Raw genomic sequence first — 26,220 nt, 5'->3', positions numbered from 1 at the left:
TTCAGTGCCGGTGGCATCAGCCTCCAGGCAGTCACGACAGCTTCCACCGTCAGGTTCAAGAGGTAAACCTCAGGGTCAGTCCCAGGGCCAAAAGAGGACCTGGGGGAGGAAACCCACAAAACAAAATACTAAAGCCTCTTTATGAAAGGGCACCTCCGCTCACTCGAGTGGGGGGAAGGCTTCTACAGTTTTCAAGGGTCTGGCAGGAACAATGTCAAGACAGATGGGTGGCTTCCTCAATTTCTGTAGGTTACAAATTAGAGTTCCGAGAATTCCCGTCTCCTCTTTTTCTCAGATCAGACGTTCCCAGAGATCCAGTGAAAAAGAAGTCTCTTTCTAGCTTTGTATCATCTCTTGTCTCAGAGTGATATCAGTGATCCCCTTGGAAGAGCAAGGATTAGGGTTTTATTCAAACCTTTTCATGGTTCCAAAACCAAACGGAGATGTCAGACCCATTTTAGATCTCAAAGATCCAAACTAGTTTTTGAATATCCGTTCCTTTCACATGGAGTCATTCCGATCAGTAGTCTCCATCCTACAAGGGGGAGAATTTCTGGCATCAATCGACATCAAGGATGCTCATCTCCATGTGCCAATTTTCCCCGCTCACCAGAAATTCCTACGCTTCGAGGTAGAAAATCTTCATTTTCAGTTTGTAGCTCTGCCGTTTGGTCTAGCTGCTGCACCTCTAGTGTTTACAAAGGTCCTGGCTCCTCCTTTAACCAGGTTAAGGGCTCAAGGTATAATGATACTAGCCTACTTAGACGATCTACTCTTGATAGATCAGTCGGTAACCCGCTTAAACCAAAGTTTGGTCACCGCAGTCGGCTACCTAGAATACCTAGGTTGGATTCTCAACCTAGAGAAATCCTCAAAACCATCAAGGAGATTGCAGTACTTGGGGCTGATCATAGATACAGTTCAGAAGAAGGTGTTTTTGCCCCAGGAAAGGATCGGTTCCATAAAGGATTCAGTTGGTCAAAACAAAGAAGAGTCCTTCTATTCGACTTTGCATGAAGTTGTTGGGGAAGATGGTGGCTTCTTTCAAGGCCGTTCCATATGTGCAGTTTCATTCAAGACTGCTGCAAAACCGTATCCTGTGAACTTGGAACAAGAAGGTCCAAGCTCTGGACTTCCCAATGCGTTTATCCCCTGAAGTGCGTCAGAGCCTCAATTGGTAGTTGATATCCAGGAATCTTCAAAAAGGAAAATCCTTTCTACCAGTCACCTGGAAGCTGGTAACAGATGCCAGCCTTCTGTGCTGGGGAGCAGTCCTGGAAGAAGCGTCTGTCCAAGGGAAATGGTCCAAATCGGAGATTGCCCATCAATATTCTAGAGCTTTGGGCAGTACGCCTGGCCCCAGAGGCCTGGACGCTCAGACAACGGAATAGTCCTGTCAGGATTCAATCCAACAATGCCACAGCAGTGGCCTATATCAATCACCAAGGGGACAGAGAAGTCGTGCAGCTTAGAGAGAGGTGAATCATGTTCTATCTTGGGCAAAAAACAACATTCCTTGCCTATCAGCAATTTTCATTCGAGGAATAGAGAATTGACAGGCAGACTACTTGAGTCACCAACAATTGTTTCCGGGAGAATGGTCCCTTCACCCCAACATCTTCCTGTCAATATGTCAAAGATGGGAAGTTCCGGACCTGGATCTGTTTCCGTCCAGGTTCAACAACAAGATCGACAACTTTATGTCAAGGACAAGGGATCTATTGGCATACGGAACAGATGCCTTGGTTTTTCCATCAGATCAGTTTTCACTGATCTATGCTTTCCCTCCTGTTCTGCTGCTTCTGCGCCGCCTTTGCAGGACCAAGCAAGAAGGGAAGGAGGTGATTCTTGTGGCTCATGAGGCCTTGGTTTGCCGAGATCATAAGGATGGCGGTAGGGGACCCTTGGACCCTACCACTGTGGCCAGACCTTCTCTCGGAAGGTCCGGTATTCCATCCTACCTTACAAATGCTAAATTTAACGGTTTGGCTATTGAGACCCACATTGTGAAAGACCGTGGGCTGTCAGCTTCAGTAGTTTCTACTTTGGTTAATGCTAGGAAGCCAGCCTCCAGAGTCATATACTATAGAGTCTGGAAGGCATATGTCTCCTGGTGTGAATCCAGGGGTTGGCACCCCAGGAAATATGTCATAGGTAGTATCCTCTAATTCCTACAGATGAGATTAGAAATGAAGCTGGCCCTGAGTACTATCAAAGGCCAGGTGTCACCTTATCAGTGTTTTTTCAACAACCACTTGCTTCTCACTCTCTGGTTCATAACTTTATTCAGGGGTTAACACGGATTAATCCTCCAGTCAGGTCACCCCTGAATCCTTGGGACTTAAATTTAGTCCTGTCGGCATTACAAAAACGGCCTTTTGAGCCAATATGAGATATTCCCTTAGTCCTCTTGACGAGGAAAATAATTTTCTTGGTTGCCATATCTTCTGCAAAAAGAGTATCAGAGTTGGCTGTTTTTTTTGTAAAGAGCGATATTTGATTATTCATAAGGATATGGTTGTATTGCGGCCTCAGACTAAATTCCTACCGAAAGTAGTGTCAGGTTTTCATTTAAACCAGGATAATTCTGCCTTCTTTTTTTTCAGAACCTCGTTCTGTGGAAGAGAGGTCACTACATTCTCTTGATGTGATGAGGGCGGTCAAGGTCTTTTTGAAAGTAACCGCTCAGATTCGTAAAACAGATGTTTTCTTTGTGTTGCCAGATGGTCCTAAGAGGAGTGTTGAAATCTACTATTCCTAAATGGATTTGTCAAGTGATTTTTCAAGCTTATGGTTTAAAGAGAAAAATTCCTCCTTTTCATATTAAAGCGCACTCCACCAGGGCTGTTAGTGCTTCTTGGGCAGTGCATCACCAAGCCTCCATGGCTCAGATCTGCAAGGCCGCAACTTGGTCTTCAGTCCATACATTTACCAGATTTTATCAAGTAGATGTAAAAGGTCATGAGGATATCGCCTTTGGTTGCAGTTTACTGCAGGCTTCAGTATAAGTCCTCTTGTTTCTTGGTGCTCTACTTTTGTTGTGTCTCCCCCCCTTCAGTTGGCATTGCTATGGGACATCCCACATAGTAACTCTGTGTCCCGTGATGTACGATAAGAAAATAGGATTTTTATAACCGCTTACCTGTAAAATCCTTTTCTTTGAAGTACATCACGGGACACAGAGGTCCCTTCCTTCTTTAGTATACACATTTATTGCTTTGCTACAAAACTGAGGTACTCCCAGTAGTGGGAGGGGTTATATAGGGAGTGCACATTTTGTCTTAGGGCGTGCCAGTTTCCATCGCCTGAAGGTGGCCTATAACCCACATAGTAACAACTATGGCTCTGTGTCCCATGATGTACTGGAAAAGGAAATGAAAAGGATTTTTACAGGTAAGCTGTTATAAAAATCCTATTTTTTTTTTTTCTACCTCCCTTTTCCAATCCATTATAGTGGGACATCCAGACTGTTTCCAAAATCTAGGTATCAATATTTTGGCTGCATTTAGCAAATGGGGAGTAACACTTCTCTTATAAAACCTAGCAGATGATGGCATCCCATGAAAAAGAAAATGTAATGGAGAGATTTCTATAGGTCTAAGTGCCCTTTTCTTAAAGCGGAGTTCCACCCAAATTTTGAACAATATCTGTATGTATTCTCTTCCTTGCCTAGATGCTGACATGCCGTTTAAAAAAATTTAAAACGCCGTAATTACCTTTTATTTTTCTATTCTTCTTTGCACTTCCTGGTTCTCCTCCCGTGGGAGTAGGCGTGTTTTGTAGCCTCTCCCTGACTCCTGGGAGCTAGTCTCAGGCTTCCCAGGATGCCACTGAGCATGTGCGGGAACGAACGGTGAATGCTGGGAGCACAGCATTCACCACATCCAGGAAATAAATGCTTGTGGGCTTCAAATGCCCACAATGAAGATGGAAACCGCCTGCAGTGAATAATATAAGTTATTCTTTCCGACGAAATCTGACACAGGCGGACATATTACACACAATATGTGAGTATGTAATGCTGAGAAGAAAATTTTGTGAATGAACTAAAAAAAAAAAAACGATAGATAGGTGGACCCCCGCTTTAATCCAAGGGGCTATCTCCTCCCAGAAAACTTTAATCTTTGCGCAATGCCACCATGAATGCAGAAATTAACCAGTTGAACCGGTGTACAATACCATCTTGTCAGGAACTTATAAGACATCTCCTGTATATGGGAACTTATTGAAGTATGGTGTGTCGCTCCCATCAGCCTTTTAATCTGCTCTGATGTAAAATTATAGCCCAGTTCTCTTTCCCTTTTTCGAATGAAATAGGGAGTTGTCATATTTTGGGCACTCAGAACCAGCCTATGCATTTGAGAGAACATATGACCCGGCTCTGATAAGTTAACACACTATTCCTCAAAAGTAGTAAGCGGTTTTATTGGCCTAATCTGGTGCTTCCACTTAATGAACAAGTCTGTCAGTTGACGGTATTTCCATACAGCCATTGGTACTTTCCCCAGTATTCAAATCAAATCCACCAATGGAAGCAATTTACCCTGTGTGGCCACGCCAGCGCACTTGCCATTTCCGTCCATTCTCCAGCGATCTAAACTCCCTTTCTCTTCCCCTGGGGAAAACCAGGGAAATCCTCCCAATGTTGTTAAAGGGGATATTGAGGAGGCAAACTTCCCGTACTGTTCATTCTATCTTAAATGGATAGTGTTGTCTTTGACAGTGGTAATGCATATTCCAGCAACCCCCTTTAAGAAACTGGAATCCAGGGGGCTCCAGACAAGTTCTTACCTGCTAATGTTTTCTCCAAGGGCACCCACATTTTACTAGCAGAGTCTTGGCACCGGTTCATTATATGAACCAGGGCCATGGCTCTGTACTAAAACGCTATATCCGGGGGGCCACCCCACCCTCCCATTTTGGTCTCCTCAAAATCTCGTGTTGCAACCTGGGATGTTTATCTCCCCACACAAGGGTCATAAAAGCCCTTTGTATTTAACCACTTCAATACAGGGCACTTTCGCACCTTCCTGCCCAGGGTAATTTTCAGCTTTCAGTGCTGTAACTTTTTTAAATGACAATTGCGCGGTCATGCTACACTGTACCCAAACTAAATTTTTATTATTTTGTTCCCACAAAGAGAGCTTTCTTTTGGTGGTATTTGATCACCTCTGTGGTTTTTATTTTTTGCTAAACGAATAAAAAAAGACCAAAAAATTAAAGTTTTTCTTTTGTTTTTGTTAAAATTTTGTAAATTAAGTATTTTTTTCTCCTTCAATGATGGGGACTGATAAGGCAGCACCAATGAGATGGCACTGATGAGCATTAACGATGGGCACTGATAGGTGGCACTGATATGCGGAACTGATGGCCACTGAAAGACAGCATTAATGGGCACCGATGACTGGCACTGGATTTCACTGATGGGCATCACTGGCAGGCATTGGGGATGGGCACTGATTGGCATTTCCCTGGTGGTCTAGAGTGGCATACCTGGTGGTCCAGTGTGACCATCCTTGGTGGTCCTGGCGGCATTTTAGTGGTCCTGGGCGGGCATCCGAGGGGGGGCTGCGCTGATAAACAATCAGCACAGACCCCTTGTCAGGAGAGCAGCCGATCGGCTCTCCTCTACTCGAGTGAGGAAAAGCTGATCAATGGCTCTTCCTGTTTACATCGTGATCAGCAGTGATTGGACACGGCTGATCACGTGGTAAAGAGTCTGTCAGAGACTCTTTACCTAGATCGGAGTTGCGGTGTGTCAGACTGACACACCGCAACAACGATCACCGCGATGCGTGCCCCTGGGGGCGTGTAGCGGCTTGATATCCTGGCAGTGTCCTATGATGTCTGGTCAGGATATCGCAGCCACTTTGCCGACATCATATTGCTATATGGAGGTCGGCAAGTGGTTAAAGAATGTCTGTGGGAGTGTTATGGGTACAGTATGTAAAACGTAAATAAGCCTGGGAATTACACTCATTTTAAGTGCGTTTACCCTGCCAAACCATGTCAGAGTATGACTTCTCCACTTTTTTATTATGGATACCATCAAGGGTCCATAGTTTAGATCATGTAGGCGCTTTATATCTGAAGAGATATAGATCCCTAAATAGAATATAGAATCAAGGCCCAAACAAAAGGAATAGATTGTTGCAAGGTGGTCTTCATCCTCAAAAGTACATGGCTCAGCATCAACACGGATTTCTCAGTATTTATTTTAAAATTAGCTATCAGGCCAAACCTGTCTATTTCCAACATCAGTTCCGTCAAAGACTCTTGAGGAGAGGTACAACAGTAGATCATCTGCGTAAGCTGAGATCTTATGTTCCGTTGATCCAATACAAATCCCCTTGACCTTCCTATTTCCCCTAATTGTGTGCAGAAAGGGCTCCAGCACCATAACAAATAACAATGGGGACAGTGAGCATCCCTGCCTAGTCCCATTCCGTATCTCAAAATCTGATGGTCTACCATTAACTTTAACCCTTGCTCTAGGATCTGCATACAGTGCCGTCACCCATCCCATCATCCGATCTCTGACCCATCTGCCTCAAAACGCCGACCATAAACTCCCACCCCACCCTATCGAATGCTTTTTTAGCATCCATTGAAATTACTACACTCGGGGTCTGGTTCGGTCTATTATGCATCCAGTGCAATACATGCCGGGCCCGAATAGTATTATCTCTAGTCTCTCGGCCCTTCATAAACCCTGTTTGATCTGGGTGAATCTATTAACTATATGTTCTTGTAACCTTAGGGCCAGAATTTTAGCCAGGAGCTTAGTGTCAGATCTCCCTCCTTAGTATTAAGGAGGGAGATGGGTCTGTAACTGGCACAGCACTGAGGGTCTTTCCCTACATTCGGGAGAACCGTCACATCTGGAGGCGATGGGTTAGAGACCGAGATAGTTAAGGTATCTGCAAAGAGGAACCAACAGGTTTGAGGAAAACTTTTTATAATACATATTTGTGAAACCATCATGTCCTGGGCTTTTACCTAATGGCAAAGCTGCAATCTCTTCGCCCAGTTCTTCGATGGAGATTGCTTTTTCCATTTCCTCCTAGGCCACAGATGGAATGGCCTGTAGCCCTGAGGCCTCAAGATAGTCCCGAATTCTATTCAAACGTCCACCCTCCTCTGCCCCCACAGGAATGGAGGCTGTTATATAGAGACGCATTAAAAGCAGTGAAACTCAGCTGCTATTGCTTGGGAGTCCACTATCTGCTTATCGCCTGTCTTTATAGTGTGAACATGGCGTGAATCCTGTTTCTTTAGTTGTCTAGCCAATAGTCTCCCACCCTTATTCCTCTGTTCATAGAATCGGTGGGCAAAGTATCTGTTTATTTTGAACTTTTCGATCGAGAAGCTGTTTTAAGCCTGCCCGCAGTTTCTCCAGTCTCTGCGCGTTCCCAGGTTTTAAATGGGCCTTTTTTTTATTCTTATTTTATTATGTTTTATTTCAAGTTTATGTATTTCCTCCAAGAGCCTGACCATTTCCTTCTGTCTTTCTTCTTTTTTTTTTTTTTCTTTAATACGCGAACCCATTAAAATCAACTCCCCTCTGATGACCGCCTTGTGGGCTTCCCATACCACTTGTTCAGACACCTCCTCTGATATATTGGTCTCAAAATATAATGCTAATGTACGGGTCAAGGATTCCACATTCTGTTTATCATCCAAAATAGATTCATTCAATCGCCATGTTCTTTCCAGGGGCCCAGTTGATGCCGGACATATCGTTAAACTTATTGGAGCATGGTCTGACGTTGGTGATTGACTCGATAGTTGATGAATTTACATAATTCAGTTATTGATCGATCAACAACATATCGATCCTTGAATATACATTTTACGTGTATTTTGGAGTAATAACTGAAATCCCTGTCTCGCTCATGCAGTACCCGTTAACTGTCCACCAAATGCAGAGAGCGATGGCGCTGTTTAACATATCTTAACGCTGTATGAGACACACAGGTTTTCCCCGAAAAGGTGTCTAGATTAGGGTCCAAGGTAATGTTAAAATCCCTTCCCATAATCAATAGACCTTCCTGAAACTTCCCCAGGATATCCAAAGTTATCTTTACCCAACTTAAAGGTCTGCAACAATTTGGTGCCTTCTCAAACCTGTCCATTGTAAATTGGACTTCCTGTTCATTTGGCAACCATTGATAACTTAGGCATTCAAATTCCGGCTTCTAGCTGAACTATATGATACAAACCCCCCCCCGCTTTTAAACAAAATCCAGGAAAACCTAAAGGACTGGACACATCTCAACTTGTTATGGTTTGGGCACTCAGCACTTATTGAAATGAACATTCTGCCCAGAGTGCTCTATTTAATACAAACCATACCTATATCTCTCCCTACCTCCTTCACCATATACAAGGGCACATATACACGATTTATATGGAGAAACTTGCCACGGCTCAAATACTCCTCACTCACCTTCCCAAAATTAAAAGGTGGGGTAGGACTGCCAGACCTATATAAATATTACTCAGCCTGTCATTTAGTCCATATTGTGGACTGGCATGTCTATGCCCAAGGAAAGGCGTGGGTGAATTTGGAAAGGGCACTAACCCACCATTCCTTGGATCTCTTTTTATCCTGGCTTCCTCCTAGGTACTTGCCAAAGGGGCTTTCAGCCCATCCACTTATTGGATCTGTGCCATCGAGTTTCCGTGTGGCATGTAAGTTAATTTCTCTTTCATCCAATTCTGAGCTCCTGACTGAGATCAGAGGTATGGTAATTTCTTGATCCATGAAAGGCCATATGACAACATTCTGGCTAACCAGTTCTTCAGGAAAAATGTGTTTCTTTTAACACCTTTTAACTTCCACCCCCCACCCAGGGTCTTCCCCCTCCTGGAAGTACAATCAGATTAAACATGACTGAGTAAAGCTTGCTTCCTATGAGTCTGTATGCCTAGAAAGGAACCCCAGCGATATTTGATCTCGGCTATCTGATGTTAAAAGAGGGGATCAGTGTGAAAATTCCAACAAAACACATAAGACCTGGGAAAGGGAGCTACATGTCTCCTTTTCCAGATGAGGACTGGGAGACTATTAACGAGTCTGTCTGCAAAGGCTTTGTAGCAATCCAGGAGAATTGCTACATAGTTACAACTAGGTGGGTGGTACAGGACCCCATTTCTTCATAAATGTTACCCAGCAGTCTCCTAACTGTGCTGGAAATGTGGTAGGGAGGAAGGCACTATGTTGCACATGAGTGACTCCTTTCTGGACTGAAGTACTCGAGATTATTACACAAGTTACCTCGCTTCCCCTACTCCTGCCCAGTATCTTTTTTTCATCATATGACCCTTCTTAGGAGAGATTACTTCCGATCTCTAGCAATGCATGTACAAATACATAAGTGGTCCATATAGTGAGCTTGGTGTTGAATTCTTCACTTTAACCAGTTGACGACCACCTCACGCAGATATACGTCTGCAGAATGGCACGGGCAGGCAAAAATCATGTACCTGGTACGTGATTGCCTTCCCGCAGGCGGGAGGTCCGATCGGACCCCTCCCGGTGCCTGAGGCGGTCGCCTTTGGTCTGGCAGCGATCAGAGATGAGGGGGAGGCCATCCGATCGTGCCCCCCCCCTCGCGATCGCTCCCAGCCAATGAGGATCTTCCCCTGCCATTGTGTAGTACACAGAGGCAGAGGATGTGATGTCATCTCGGCTCGGCAGTTTCCGTTCCGGCGCCGAGGAGAGAAGACATCTGAGTGAGTGCACAAACACACACATACACACAGTAGAACATGCCAGGCATACTTTACACCCCCGATCCCCCCCCCCGATCACCCCCTAATCACCCCCCGTCACACTGACACCAAGCAGTTTTTTTTTTTTTTACCTGATTACTGCATGGTGTCAGTTTGTGACAGTTAGAAGTGGTAGGGCAGTTAGTATTAGCCCCCTTTTAGGTCTAGGGTACCCCCCTAACCCCCCCTAATAAAGTTTTAACCCCTTGATCACCCCCCATCACCAGTGTCGCTAAGCGATCATTTTTCTGATTGCTGTATTAGTGTCGCTGGTGATGCTAGTTAGAGAGGTAAATATTTAGGTTCGCTGTCAGGGACCCCCATATACTACCTAATAAAGGTTTTAACCCCTTGATTGCCCCATAGTTGACCCTTTCACCACTGATCACTGTATAACCGTTACGCGTGACACTGGTTAGTTTGTTTATTTTTTATAGTGTCAGGGCACCCGCCGTTTATTACCGAATAAAGGTTTAGCCCCCTGATCGCCCGGCGGTGATATGCGTCGCCCCAGGTAGCGTCAGATTAGCGCCAGTACCGCTAACACCCACGCACGCAGCATACGCCTCCCTTAGTTGTATAGTATCTGCACGGATCAATATCTGATCCGATCAGATCTATACTAGCGTCCCCAGCAGTTTAGGGTTCCCAGAAACACAGTGTTAGCGGGATCAGCCCAGATACCTGCTAGCACCTGCGTTTTTCCCCTCCACCCGGCCCAACCCACCCCACCCAAGTGCAGTATCGATCGATCACTGTCACTTACAAAACACTAAACGCATAACTGCAGCGTTCGCAGAGTCAGGCCTGATTCCTGCGATCGCTAACAGTTTTTTTGGTAGTATTTTGGTGAACTGGCAAGCACCAGCCTCAAGCAGCATCAGGTTAGCGCCAGTAGCGCTAACACCCACGCACGCACCGTACACCTCCCTTAGTGGTATAGTATCTGAACGGATCAATATCTGATCAGATCTATACTAGCGTCCCCAGCAGTTTAGGGTTCCCAAAAACGCAGTGTTATCGGGATCAGCCCAGATACCTGCTAGCACCTGCGTTTTGCCCCTCTGCCCGGCCCAGCCCAGCCCACCCAAGTGCAGTATCGATCGATCACTGTTACTTACAAAACACTAAACGCATAACTGCAGCGTTCGCAGAGTCAGGCCTGATTCCTGCGATCGCTAACAGTTTTTTTGGTAGTATTTTGGTGAACTGGCAAGCACCAGCCTCAAGCAGCATCAGGTTAGCGCCAGTAGCGCTAACACCCACCCACGCACGCACCGTACACCTCCCTTAGCATTTTGGTGAACTGGCAAGCACCAGCGGCCTAGTATACCCCGGTCGTAGTCAAACCAGCACTGCAGTAATACTTGGTGACGTGGCGAGTTCCATAAGTGCAGTTCAAGCTGGTGAGGTGGCAAGCACAAGTAGTGTCCCGCTACCACCAAAAAGACAAACACAGGCCCGTCGTGCCCATAATGCCCTTCCTGCTGCATTCGCCAATCCTAATTGGGAACCCACCGCTTCTGCAGCACCCGTACTTCCCCCATTCACATCCCCAACCAAATGCAGTCGGCTGCATGAGAGGCATTTTCTTTATGTCCTCCCGAGTACCCCTACCCAATGAACCCCCCCCCAAAAAAGATGATGTGTCTGCAGCAAGCGCGGATATAGGCGTGACACCCGCTATTATTGTCCCTCCTGTCCTGATAATCCTGGTCTTTGCATTGGTGAATGTTTTGAACGCTACCATACACTAATTGAGTATTAGCGTAGGGTACAGCATTGCACAGACTAGGCACACTTTCACCGGGTCTCCCAAGATGCCATCGCATTTTGAGAGACCCGAACCTGGAACTGGTTACAGTTATAAATGTTAGTTACAAAAAAAAGTGAAAAAAAAAAAAAAAAACACAAACAAAAATATAAAATAAAAAAATGTCGTTTTATTCTCTCTCTCTATTCTCTCTATTGTTCTGCTCTTTTTTACTGTATTCTATTCTGCAATGTTTTATTGTTATTATGTTTTATCAAGTTTGCTTTTCAGGTATGCAATTTTTTATACTTTACCGTTTACTGTGCTTTATTGTTAACCATTTTTTTGTCTTCAGGTACGCCATTCATGACTTTGAGTGGTTATACCAGAATGATGCCTGCAGGTTTAGGCATCATCTTGGTATCATTCTTTTCAGCCATCGGTCGGCTTTCATGTAAAAGCAATACTAGCGGCTAATTAGCCTCTAGACTGCTTTTACAAGCAGTAGGAGGGAATGCCCCCACCGTCTTCCGTGTTTTTTTTTCTGGCTCTCCTGTCTCAACAGGGAACCTGGGAATGCAGCTGGTGATTCAGCCAGCTGACCATAGAGCTGATCAGAGACCAGAGTCGCTCCAAACATCTCTATGGCCTAAGAAACCGGAAGCTACAAGCATTTTATGACTTAGATTTCGCCGGATATAAACAGCGCCATTGGGAAACTGGGGAAGCATTTTATCACACCGATCTTGGTGTGGTCAGATGCTTTGAGGGCAGAGGAGAAATCTAGGGTCTAATAGACCCCAATTTTTTCAAAAAAGAGTACCTGTCACTACCTATTGCTATTATAGGGGATATTTACATTCCCTGAGATAACAATAAAAATGATAAAAAAAAAAAAAAAAAAAATTGAAAGGAACAGTTTAAAAATAAGATAAAAAAGCAAAAAGATAATAAAGAAAAAAAAAGCACCCCTGTCCCCCCTGCTCTCGCGCTAAGGCGAATGCAAGCGTTGGTCTGGCGTCAAATGTAAACAGCAATTGCACCATGCATGTGAGGTATCACCGCGAAGGTCAGATCGAGGGCAGTAATTTTAGCAGTAGACCTCCTCTGTAAATCTAAAGTGGTAACCTGTAAAGGCTTTTAAAGGCTTTTAAAAATGTATTCAGTTTGTTGCCACTGCACGTTTGTGCGCAATTTTAAAGCATGTCATGTTTGGTATCCATGTACTCGGCCTAAGATCATCTTTTTTATTTCATCAAACATTTGGGCAATATAGTTTGTTTTAGTGCATTAAAATTTTAAAAAGTGTGTTTTTTCCCAAAAAAATGCGTTTGAAAAATCGCTGCGCAAATACTGTGTGAAAAAAAAAATGAAACACCCACCATTTTAATCTGTAGGGCATTTACATTAAAAAATATATAATGTTTGGGGGTTCAAAGTAATTTTCTTGCAAAAAAAAAAAATTTCTCATGTAATCAAAAAGTGTTAGAAAGGGCTTTGTCTTCAAGTGGTTAGAAGAGTGGGTGATGTGTGACATAAGCTTCTAAATGTTGTGCATAAAATGCCAGGACAGTTCAAACCCCCCCCAAATGACCCCATTTTGGAAAGTAGACACCCCAAGCTATTTGCTAAGAGGCATGTCGAGTCCATGGAATATTTGATATTGTGACACAAGTTGCGGGAAAGAGACACATTTTTTTTTTTTTTTTTTTGCACAAAGTTGTCACTAAATGATATATTGCTCAAACATGCCATGGGAATATGTGAAATTACACCCCAAAATACATTCTGTTGCTTCTCCTGAGTACGGGGATACCACATGTGTGGGACTTTTTGGGAGCCTAGCCGCGCATGGGACCCCGAAATCCAAGCACCGCCTTCAGGCTTTCTAAGGGCGTAAATTTTTTATTTCACTCTTCACTGCCTATCACAGTTTCGGAGGCCATGGAATGCCCAGGTGGCAAAAAACACCCACAAATTACCCAATTTTGGAAAGTAGACACCCCAAGCTATTTGCTGAGAGGTATAGTGAGTATTTTTCAGACCTCACTTTTTGTCACAAAGTTTTGAAAATTGAAAAAAGAAAAAAAAAAAAATAATTTTCTTGTCTTTCTTCATTTTCAAAAACAAATGAGAGCTGCAAAATACTCACCATGCCTCTCAGCAAATAGCTTGGGGTGTCTACTTTCCAAAATGGGGTCATTTGGGGGGGGGGGGGGGGGGTTGTGCCACCTGGGCATTCCATGGCCTCCGAAACTGTGATAGGCAGTGAAGAGTGAAATCAAAAATTTACACCCTTAGAAATCCTGAAGGTGATTGGTTTTCGGGCTAGGCTCCTAAAATGTCCCACACATGTGGTATCCCCATACTCAGGAGAAGCAGCTAAATGTATTTTGGGGTGCAATTCCACATATGCCCATGGCCTGTGTGAGCAATATATCATTTAGTGACAACTTTTTGTAATTTTTTTTTGGTCATTATTCAATCACTTGGGACAAAAAAATGAATATTCAATGGGCTCAACATGCCTCTCAGCAATTTCCTTGGGGTGTCTACTTTCCAAAATTGGGTCATTTGTGGGGTTTTTGTACTGCCCTGCCATTTTGGCACCTCAAGAAACGACATAGGCAGTCATAAATTAAAGGCTGTGTAAATTCCAGAAAATGTACCCTAGTTTGTAGGCGCTATAACTTTTGCGCAAACCAATAAATATACACTTATTGACATTTTTTTTACCAAAGACATGTGGCCGAATACATTTTGGCCTAAATGTATGGCTAAAATTGAGTTTATTGGATTTTTTTTTTAGAACAAAAAGTAGAAAATATCATTTTTTTTTCAAAATTTTTGGTCTTTTTCCGTGTATAGCGCAAAAAATAAAAACCGCAGAGGTGATCAAATAACATCAAAAGAAAGCTCTATTTGTGGGAAGAAAAGGACGCAAATTTTGTTTGGGTACAGCATTGCATGACCGCGCAATTAGCAGTTAAAGCGACGCAGTGCCAAATTGGAAAAAGTCCTCTGGTCCTTAAGCAGCATAATGGTCCGGTCCTTAAGTGGTTAAGGTCATCACAGAGGACAAGGGGGCACTCGTTACCTCTAGAGTAAAAAAAGATTTCATCTCCAAATACGGAAAGGTTTCTTCACAGTAAGAGCTGTGAAAATGTGCAATAGACTCCCTCCAGAGGTGGTTCTGGCAAGCTAAGTAGATTGCTTTAAAAAAGGCCTGGATTCTTTCCTAAATGTACATAATATAACTGGGTACTAACATTTATAGATAGTTAATTCTGGGAAAATCCGATTCACCAATATAGTGAATGCAGCCAGGAGATGTATTCCAACTCATTGGCGTTCTTTGGGCACCCCAACAATTCGGTAATGGTTTGTGTGATTAAATATAATTGAGGAAATGGAGGCACGTATCCATATTGCTCAGGAATGCATGCAGAAATTCAGATACCTGGTTCAGTTGATCCACTTCAAATCTACCAAGAGACACATGATATGGCTGAGCAACCTATAACCTTATTACGGCACCTAGTTAGATCAATGACAACGGATATAGCGGTCGGGAGGCAGATGGTCTCCACTCAACCCTTTTAAGCCATGAGGTCTTTGCCTGATTGTGGAGGAAGAGCGGACCAACTTGCCTACTGCTTTTATTTCTCTTATGCTACACTCCTTTTGACCTCTCCATCCCCCCCCCCCTTAACTTCTCAGCTATCCATTTTCCTTGTACCCTCCTCCCCTCTTCTCCTAACCTACTTCCCAGCCCTTTCCCTCCCCTTGCCCCCTCCTTTTTTTTTTTTTTTTTTTTGGTTATCCCCTACATTATGCTGTCTGTCTTTTATTGTGGAGCTGACTGTGTGGTGACACGTTACCTCCCACCAGAGATACGGCCATGATTTGTGACCATCCTTGAGATTGGGAGGCTCAACATCTCATGTTACAGATCAGACAATGTAACTAGTGAGTGAAGAATCTGTCCCTTTTTATATTGTTTCTATATCCTGTTTTTGCAGATTTGGTTCAAAATATTACTTGTTAGGCTACATGTCTATTCCCTGTCTGTGATGTGTCTGATACTGTACTGGAACTATAATTGTTAACATTTGTTATCAATAAAATGTTTATGGGAAAAAAAAGATGGAATAACTGTCTGGATGTCAGGGCCTTGCATAGGAGGACATCCTGATTCTAAAGCCACGACTGCCAGGTGGATAAGACAATGCATCTCAAGAGCTTGCACTCTAAATGATAAAACATTGCGGCTAGATTAATGGGAGTTTCCTGGACATTTCAACATCAAATAGGGTGAAATGTGCAGCGCTTATGTGATCATATAAACCATAACAAATAATATTAGTACAGAAAACTTGAATAATAAATGATGTGCTCAAAAATACTCCAAGCAGTCCTCTATTATGACATGTGATGTCTATAAACAGAGTAACTTGGACGTGTGATGTCCAAAAAAGAAAAAAGTCAGTGACAAGCTTCAGTCATGTGTGATGATAATCCTCAACCACATGTGGATATAATATAGTGACAGTCTTTAACTTCAAATATGTATGATGTAATAACAGTTAATAGTGGGTCCACCACCAAAGACACCAGAAGCTGCTTACCAGAGGGATTGAACTCAAATAGGTGTACACCTAGTGAGTCAATCAAGCTTTGTGGTATAATATACCAAGGGGATCAGATGCTCTATCCAGTATTTATAGGTACTGGTTACCCCCATAACAAGTGGCAGCTCCATCTGATTGAAAGTGCAAATTATGGAGATTACTTCCTGGTTCCTCCAAAATGGCGCCAGGGCTTGCATTCCAAGCCTCGTTTTCATGTGTAGAGGAGGATTACTTCCTGCCCCTATATGTCCCCGAAAATAGCGGTGCCATGTTTTTGGCTGTTTAAACCAGTCACTGTTCCACATGATGTCACATCCTCTTTCACATGTTAAAATGAGGCTTGGAACTCTTGTCCGGGCGCCATTTTGGCAGAACCAGGAAGTAATCCTCCTCTACACATGAAAACGAGGCTTGGAATGCAAGCCCTGGCGCCATTTTGGAGGAACCAGGAAGTAATCTCCATAATTTGCACTTTCAATCAGATGGAGCTGCCACTTGTTATGGGGGTAACCAGTACCTATAAATACTCAGCCAGTACAGTGGTCCAGCACCCCAGATGATGACTTCTAAGTCGAAACGCATCGGAAGGATATGCTGAGACCACTGTCTTCTTTTATACAAGCGCTTGATTTTACTGCTTAACACGTGAGTGTATTTCCTTTGCTTTTTATGTATTAAAATTTCCATACGAAGTTACACTATATGCCTTCCTCTTTCTTTTAATTATGGGGCTGACTGCCTATATCTACTGAGTCCATCCATACCTTACACTTGTTCGGAGGTCCATCTGGAGGTCATATCTGGATAGAGCATCTGATCCCCTTGGTATATTATACCACAAAGCTTGATTGACTCACTAGGTGTACACCTATTTGAGTTCAATCCCTCTGGTATTCAGATTCTGGTGTCTTTGGTGGTGGACCCACTATTAACTGTTATTACATCATACATATTTGAAGTTAAAGACTGTCACTATATTATATCCACATGTGGTTGAGGATTATCATCACACATGACTGAAGCTTGTCACTGACTTTTTTCTTTTTTGGACATCACACGTCCAAGTTACTCTGTTTATAGACATCACATGTCATAATAGAGGACTGCTTGGAGTATTTTTGAGCACATCATTTATTATTCAAGTTTTCTGTACTAATATTATTTGTTATGGTTTATATGATCACATAAGCGCTGCACATTTCACCCTATTTGTCATTTTTGCAATTTTATCCACTGCTGTGCTGGCTGCTTTAGTTTTTTTTTTTTTTTTTGAGACAGCGCGGTATATATTTGTTTATAACTTACATTTCAACATCAAGCCTCTGTTGCCCAGCTTTGCAATGCTGCCACCTTGTCTTCGGTTCATACTCCAAGTTCTATCTGGAAGTCCAAGCTTCTGCAGATGCAGCGTTCAGTCCCAAGCTTCTTGCCACAGCACTTTGAATTGGGTCTGTGTATCCTATCTAAGTGCTACAAAATAAAATTTCTATCCCTTCCTCCTCCTCAATTCCTACCCCAAATCTGCCAGCTTCACCTCTAGGACAGGGGTTGCCCTAAATCAACTTCAGGCACAAGGAGTGTTATTTCCAGTTTTTTTTTTTTTTTTTTTTTTTTTTTTTTTTTAAACATTCTTTTTATTGAGTTTTCTTACATTACATACACAACACAGTAGTGTATAACACATCACTAGGCGGGCAACATACCCGACCCAATTTGGCCACGCAGGGCCCAACCATTGAAGAACTAACATAGTTCAACCTAACCCCGTACCCCATCTTGACCATCTGCCATAAAACTAGGAGTTCACATATACATGCACTTCTGACCATATATGGTTATGTGATGTCCTCTGAAGACACAGCTTATACACTTTCCTCAGTATGCGAATATGTTTCAAAAAATTCCAATTACCTTAAGGGGAGACAAAAAATGGATTTCTCACTTGACATATTACCATTCATTTACAACATATCCGACCTCCTATACTGTTTTATTTAATTAAAACACAGTTGCTGACGAGTCAATCCATGCTTGCCAAACTTTTTCAAACTTATTTCACAACCTCTGGCCCTATATGTAGCCTTATAAAGGTGAATCACAGCGTTGATCAATCCTTTCCAGAACGACAGTGTGGGTGCAGTGGACTTCTTCCATTTCAATAGAAAAGCTTTTCTGCCATAAAATAGTCCTATGTTTAGCAACGTGCGGTGTTCCAGAGAGGGCACCACCTCCTTCACTAACCCAATAAGGCAGACACTAGGCATCACAGGAACCGGAATGCCCAGTACTTCCGACAAACAATCTGTCACCTCTGTCCAAAAATTTTGAATATGTGGGCATTTCCAGAAAATGTGTTCCGTATCTGCTGGGGAATGCACACACCTCCAGCATTGACTGTTGGAGGATGTATATAAACGGGATAGCCTAGCCGGAGTGAGATAGATGCGGTGTAGAAATTTGAACTGTATTAAACGATCCCTGGCAGAGACCAGATGTTTAACCACTTCAATACCGGGCACTTAGACACCTTCCCGCCCAGGCCAATTTTCAGCTTTCATCGCTGTCGCAATTTGAATGACAATTGCGCGGTCATACAACACTGTACTCAAACAAATTTCTCAAAACATCTTCCAGGACGGCACACCTGAGAGATGAGAGGCTCCTCCCCACAGGAAACACAATCAATCAACAGCTGTTTTAAGTCCACACCCTTCCCCCTGATCCTCAGTTTTTGATTGTGTTTCTCCCTACACGGCGAAACTGTTTGTTTTTTTCCAAATGACCGAAGCCTGGGGCTGGTGGTCTCCCCCTGGGAGCCGGACCAAATGCCTGGGAAGCCTCTGGGTCTGGCGGGATATATTTATCCTTCCCGGGGGGTTCCCCTATCCTTTCCTCAGGGGGGGGCAGCAGAAACTGGGAAAGCCCCCCTGAGAGCTGAAGGCCCCTGGGTACAGTGGTGTCCCCAGAACTTCAGGGGCCTTTATCCTGTCTCCCCCCCTTACCTGTCCGGATGTCCGTTCAGACGCGGGCGCTGGCCGACGGTTCTTTCCAGGGGGATCGTATCCCTTGACTACTGGGTCCCTGGTAGCTCGCGTGGACTGCTGGGGAGGGCACCGCCTGAACGACCCGTGTTCTTACCCAGAAGGGAAGGCTGAGAGTCAGCAGGAGCAGGCGCCCACATACTCCTTTCGAGGAGGCACCAGTTTACTATGGTGAATGTCTGCCTAAACCACCTCAGATGGGAATGAGGAACGTACGGCATTGCCCCCCCCCCCCCATGTGTATATACTGACTGGACAGTGCAGGACACAGCCTAACCTTGCAGCTCCCTAAAGGGACAGCAGTTGGGGGGGGGGGGGGGGGGCGGCACTTTGGCGGCTATCCTCCTTGCATGTGGACCATAAGGATGGAAAAGCAAGCCCGGTGGCTGTGGCAAAAGGGGAAAACGACAACGGTGAGTCAAAAATCCCCAATCCCAGCCAGATGGTTTCTAGGCATTTGAGATAATCTCCCCTGGGGTCTGGATTCAAATAGCCCAGAAGCTTTTGCTAAAGACACCAGCCACAGCTCCCTCCTACATCAGAGATGCTGTATGGTGGACAAGTGGTGCAGAGGAGCGAGTGTGCCTAAACCACCTCAGATGGGAAAGAGGTAGGTAAGGCATTTTTTCCCCTTCCACCTGTATTTACTGAGTGGTGCAGTGCAGGACCTGGCGTCTCCATAACAAAATAGCCCAGAAGCTACTGCTAAAAACCACCAGCCACAGCTTCCTCTTATAGCAGAGACACTGTGGTTATCACAACAGTAGGTTGCCAGCCTCTCCCTACATACCCGGTTGTGGTACATTAGTAGGGGTGAATACAGCAAAGAGGGTGCAAAGAGGGCCAGGTATACCACTGAACAAGTTATTAATGGTGCAATGGTTGAAGGATTCAGGAGTAAGCTCCCTTGCTCAGCAGGTGCACTAGGTTATCTGGCCCTATTAGCCCAGCTGCTAGGAATCTGTTTAAAGTTGCTCCAAGATGCTTAAAAGCTGACCTAACTTTCAACAATGTGGCAGGGACCAAGCTTCTGTGTGGCACAGTAGGGGTTCCCTTGTGACAGATCCTCCTTTTGGGGGTTGCTTGCTATGGGTAACTTTTCATAAGCTCCAACCTCCCACTCCACTCTTACATTGTGGTTATATTTTAATGCAGGGGGTAAGAAAAACCTTTTTGTTGGTTTGGACTACAGTCCACTCAGTGACAGATCTAAAAGCAATTTACCATAAATCGTTTTTCCCATTGGAGGAGGGAAAATTTTAGAACACTAGAAGGTGAGTGCCTATGAGGAATGATTTCCCTTGTGAACCAGGTTCAGGAGTTACTTCTCTACAAACTGAGGATCAGGGGGAAGGGTGTGGACTTAAAACAGCTGTTGATTGATTGTGTTTCCTGTGGGGAGGAGCCTCTCATCTCTCAGGTGTGCCGTCCTGGAAGATTTCCCAGAAAGACAGTTACCGGTAAGTAACTAGTACTTTTTTTATCATTTTGTTCCCTCAAATAGAGCTTTCTTTTGGTGGTATTTGATCACCTCTGCGGGTTTTTATTTTTTGCGCAACAAATAAAAATAGACCGAAAATTTCGAAAAAAAAAACAGGTTTTTCTTTGTTTCTGTTAAAATTTTTTGTAAATAAGTAAGTTTTCTCCTTCAATGATGGGCACTGATATGGCTGCACTGATGGGCACCAATGAGGTGGCACTGATGATGGGCACTGATAGGTGGCACCGATGGGCACTCATAGGCTGCACCGATGGGCACTCATAAGCGTCACTGATGGGCACTCGTAGGTGGCATTGATTGGTACATATGGGTGGCACTGATGTGTGGCACTGATGGGCACTGACAGGTGGCACCGATGGGCAATGACAGGGGGCACTCATAAAACATATTGGGGGCATTGCTGGAACATAAGGGTGCCAATCAGTGCCCATTTGTGGGCACTGATTGGCACAGATTGGGCACATGTGAATGGCCATGGGGTACATACCTGGCCATCCACATGTTGCCCCTTCCCTGGTGGTCCTAGTGGAGATCCCTGGTGGTCCAGTGTGGTGATCTGAGGGGGGGCTGCGCTGATAAACAATCAGCGCAGACCCCCCACCCTGTCAGGAGAACTGCCGATCGGCTCTCCTCTACTCGTGTCTGTCAGATGCGAGTGAGGAAAAGCCGATCAACGGCTCTTCCTATTGACAGCGTGATCAGCCGTGATTGGACATGGCTGATCACGTGGTAAAGAGCCTCCGCCAGAGGCTCTTTACCAAGATCGGTGGAGCGGTGTGTCATGCTGACACACTGCTCCACCGATCGCCGCGATGCGCGCGGCGGCATGTTATCCTGCTGGACGTCATATGACGCCCAGTCAGGATAATGGAACCACTTCCCGGACGTCAATCCGCTATAGGGCGTGCGGGAAGTGGTTAAATGGGTGATCCCACATATCCTCATCCTCCCCTTGAATGTCCGGAATCTCCCTCTCCCAGCGTTCTTTACATCTAGATATCCTCTGCAGAGTTTTTTTAAACAGGGATTTGTAGATTGTTGATAAAGGTTTTGTTTGGTCCTTCTCTTTTAATATGGTCTCAAGTGTCGAGGGGAGAAATTCCACCCTTCGTTTACCGAACTGCGCCTGAAAAGCATGACGCAATTTCAGGTATCAAAAGAAAATGGAGTTTGGTAGATTGTGTCTTGCCTTAAGTTGATCAAATGTGATTAGATCCCCCTCCCTGGTGATAACCTCCAATGTCTTAACACCCCTACAATCCCATATCATGGGATGCGGGAGGGATCCTGAAATGCGGTAGATTGTGGTTCATCCACAGCGGAGCTGAGGGTGTGACTCCCAAATAACTAGGTGATACTAGGGTAGTAGAAACCTCCCAGGCCCGAATGGTAGCTTTCATTGAATTAGTTATGGGTAAGTTTGATTTAGTGCCCCTGTAGAGGGCCAATCTCAGGCTCTCATAGGACCCCATGTGTGCTGCCTCCAGAACTGTGGCAGAGTCCCCGTCATCCGCCATTAGTCATCGTCTGGCAAACACCATCTGGCCAGCCAGATAATACTTTTGCCAGTCCGGAAATGCCAACCCCCCCGCCCCCACGGTTCTTGAAGGATTTTTATGCTAATTTGAGGTGACTGCGGGTACCAGATAAATGATCCTATTATACCATTGAGTGTGTCATAGAAAGCTTTAGGGATCCATGTGGGAGAGTGACACAAAAAGTATAATATTACAGATAAAAATTTAATTTCAATCAAACTAACCCTTCCCAAAAGCGAAAGCGGCAGTTTCTTCCAGACCTGAGTTTTTTGTTTTAGTCTAGTCACCAACGGTAGAAGGTTTAATGTCATATAATCATGAATATTGGCAGTAAACTTGACACCTAAATAAGTGATAGAGGAAACCCAGCGCAGCGGCATTGTATCATCTCTCTGAACCTGTGCCTCGGGACCCAGTGGTAATATGAACAACTTGCTCCATTTCACACCTAGGCCCGTAAAAGAGGCAAATTTATCCAGGATCAACAGAGCAGCTCTGAGGGAAGGCCCCAGATCCCTGAGGAACAAGAGCAAGTCGTCCGCGTAAAGTGCTACACATTCTTTAATCATTCCCACCTGGATCTCTCCCACCTCCCCAGACTGTCTCAGCGCCCTAGCAATAGGCTTCATCATCAGAGCAAAGATAAAGGGGGAAAGTGGAAACCCCTGTCTGGTACCCCTACCAATTGTAAAGAAATCAGAGACCGCCATGCCTACCGGATTGCTGTCCGAGGATCTCTATACAACATCATGATCCAACGACAGAATGCAGGGCCAAATCCCATCGCCTCTAACTGTTTCCAGTTTCTGCAGAAAAGGGTTCACAGGGTTTTTTTTCTCACGCTGCTGCCTTTCTTAGGCTTCTGCTGTACCTATAACCTCTAATGGCACGTACACACGACCGGACTTTACGGCATACTTGGTCCGGCAAACCTGAGTCCGTCGGACAATTTGATCGTGTGTGGGCTCCAGCGGACTTTTTTTCCTCAAGTTTGACGGACCTAGAAATGAAACATGTTTCAAATCTGTCCGACGGACTCGAGTCCGGTCGAAAAGTCCGCTCATCTGTATGCTAGTCCGATGGACAAAAACCGACGCTAGGGCAGCTATTGGCTACTGGCTATGAACTTTCTTGTTTTAGTCTGGTCGTACGTCATCACGTATGAATCCGTCGGACTTTGGTTGATCGTGTGTAGGCAAGTCCGTTCATTCAGAAAGTCCGTCGTAAAGTCCGTCAAAGTCCACAGGACAAAGTCTGCTGTAAAGTCCGCTCGTGTGTACGCGGCATAACACGAAGGAAGCAATAAATATGAATGATTAAAATCTATAATCCTGCTGGGACTGCATCATATGAGGAAAAAAGGATTGATGCAACGGCATACAAAACCTGTTTTACTGTACTTTCTATATTATTGTAATGTTTATTCTGTAACACTTTGACACTCTCTTTTGTGTTTTTAACCTTTTGACTATGAACTTTTCTCTCATCTACAGGGCTATCTCCCTGCAAATAAAGACCGACGACAACAAACGCTCCAGAGGAAACGTGCTGAGTATTTTGGTTTTATAGAGCAGTATTATGATTCCCGTAATGAAGAGCATCATCAAGATACATATCGACAGGTGCAAAATCGTTACCTCTAGTTAATTTTTTTTATTAGTGTTACTTTGGTCTTTACAGCATTAAGTATATTCGGTGACTATGCATTATTTTTTTAACATGCAATTCCTTCTTCATATGCTTTACAGTAAGCAGTGTTTTGTGACATTTCCTGGGTTGATTTGCTATGTTTTTCTGGCAGGTGCATTCCAGTTAAAGTAAATTCACCCCACTTGTTTAGGGGTTTGTTATTAGTTGTAAGCAGTGACAGGAAACAGCAATGATTATCCTTTGCTGCTGATCTTCATGAAGGAAAGCAAAATCAGAGCAGTAAATAATGCACAATGTATGTCTCTGTAGATTGACAAAAGCACAGGATAATTAACTCTGAACTATCAGGGCACTAGATTCCTGGTGCCCAACAAGCCACTCATCACCGCATGTAGAGACCACTAGTGCAAGGAAGGGTTTAACAGCACAGCTGCCGATCACCAATGTGGGGGGGGGGGCTAGTACAATGCCAACGTTTACGGTTATCACTTCAGTCATGGACACCAGTGCTGAGGGTTTCTGGTTTCCCCCACTGACACCAGTGCTGTGGGTTGTTATTATAATAATCAGTGCAGCGTTCTAAATAAACATAGGATTAATTATAACTAGTGACAGTGCTTAAAACAACAAATCTAAGTAGGTGAACCTAATGTCCTCCAAGGAATGGCTAATTTAAAATCCCAATAACCGATGTGTCAAAAAACATTAGACTAGTCCAAACATCAGAGCCCTCCAAAAACTCAGGAAAGAAGTGCAACAATAGGGAAACTCAGAAGACCGCCAAATCCCAAGAGGAAACAATAGCACCATGCCACCCGTGTGCAGCAGGCAGGGGCTTACCAGAATTGTATGACCCTTAATATATAGTGTTCAAAATACGCTTCAGATGGTAATGGGCTTTTACAACCCCTCAGCATTCCTCCACTTCCACCAACAGCCTCCAATGGATAACCTTATGAACTTCCACTCGTTAAGAAAACATCCACTCCTAACAGGGTCACCAACATGTACCGGACATCTCAACTCTGATTCCCCGCTCTCACACTCTGCAAATCACACGTTCAGGAAGGGAGTCAGAGGTGAGATGTCCGGTACATGTCTGTGACCCTGTTATGAGCAGGTGTTTCCTTGGCGAGTGGAGGTTCATAAGGTTTTCCATTGGTGGCTGCAAGGCTGTTCGTGTAAGTGGAGGAACGCTGAGTGGTTCTAAAAGCCCATTACCATCTAAATCATATTTTAACCACTAAATATTAGGGATAATCCATTTCTGGTAAGCCCCTGTCTGCTACACTCAGGTGTGGTGCTATTATTTCCTCTTGGGATTTGGAGGTCTTCTGAGTTTCTCTATTGTTACACTTCTTTACTGAATTTTGGACGCCTCTTTCTGATGATAGGACTGTTCTAACCTTTTTTGACACATCGATACCTGGTGTTTTAAATTAACCATTCCTTCGAGGACCTTAAAGTGGCTCTAAAGGCAGAAAGTTTTTTTTCTTCATGCATTCTATGCATTTAGATAAAAAAAAACCTGTGTGCAGCAGCCCCCTAATACTTACCTCAGCACCATCTCGACCCATCGATGTTGCACGAGAAGCCTCGGCCGTTTGGGACTCTCCCTTCTTTTTGGCTTAGGCAGCAGCAGGTGCCATTGGCTACTGCTGCTGTCAATCAAAGTCGGTGAGCCAAAGTCGGGCTCCATGTCTAAATGGACACACAGAGCAGTGGCTCGGCTCGGGTGCCCCCATAGCAAGCTGCTGGCTGTGGGGACACTTGGCAGGATGGAGGGGATTAATATCGCTTTACATTCACCTATTTATGTTTAGTGGTTTTGCACATTTCTATATTGTGTGTGTGTGTATATGTATATGTATATGTATATGTGTGTGTGTGTGTGTGTGTGTGTGTGTGTGTATATATATATATATATATATATATATATATATATATATATATATATATATAAATACAGTTGTTTATAGCACTGTCACTAGTTGTAAATATATGAATGTGTTGCATGATTACAGTATGCATTTTCTTTTGTTCATTGACGTGCACAGGATTCAGAGATGTTTGGGATATGCTGCCGCCTATGGGGAGTATTCAGTTACAGTGAAAAACCAAAAAATAAAAAAACAAACATGGAGACTGTACCTATATCCTCCATGAGAGAGATTCTCCATGAGAGTTTAGGGTCCCATGATAGTCTCCTTCGAGGCTGTTCCATTCACCCAGTTTGATTTGAGACCTCGCCAACACAACATCTTGTTGGCATGAAACAATCAGGTTCTATCTCTTGGTCTACCCATGTTCCTGTCTTGCCAAGCAAGGA

General features: G+C 44.2%; 1 protein-coding gene across 5 annotated transcripts in view; it reads left to right on the top strand.

Annotated features, from left to right (window-relative positions):
• Positions 1-26,220, top strand: part of TBC1D22B (TBC1 domain family member 22B) — a 551,506-nt gene that overhangs the window by 237,186 nt on the left and 288,100 nt on the right. For all 5 annotated transcript variants that reach the window (XM_073615872.1, XM_073615870.1, XM_073615873.1 and 2 more), the window contains one exon: positions 23,735-23,863. In XM_073615872.1, the coding sequence (XP_073471973.1) occupies positions 23,735-23,863 (129 nt within the window). The remainder of the gene's footprint in view (positions 1-23,734; positions 23,864-26,220) is intronic.

The sequence above is a fragment of the Aquarana catesbeiana genome, linkage group LG02, assembly GCF_042186555.1.
Source record: "Aquarana catesbeiana isolate 2022-GZ linkage group LG02, ASM4218655v1, whole genome shotgun sequence".
Lineage (NCBI taxonomy): Eukaryota > Metazoa > Chordata > Amphibia > Anura > Ranidae > Aquarana > Aquarana catesbeiana.
Note: the sequence above shows the minus strand (reverse complement) of the source record. Positions and strands in the feature narration are given on the sequence as shown.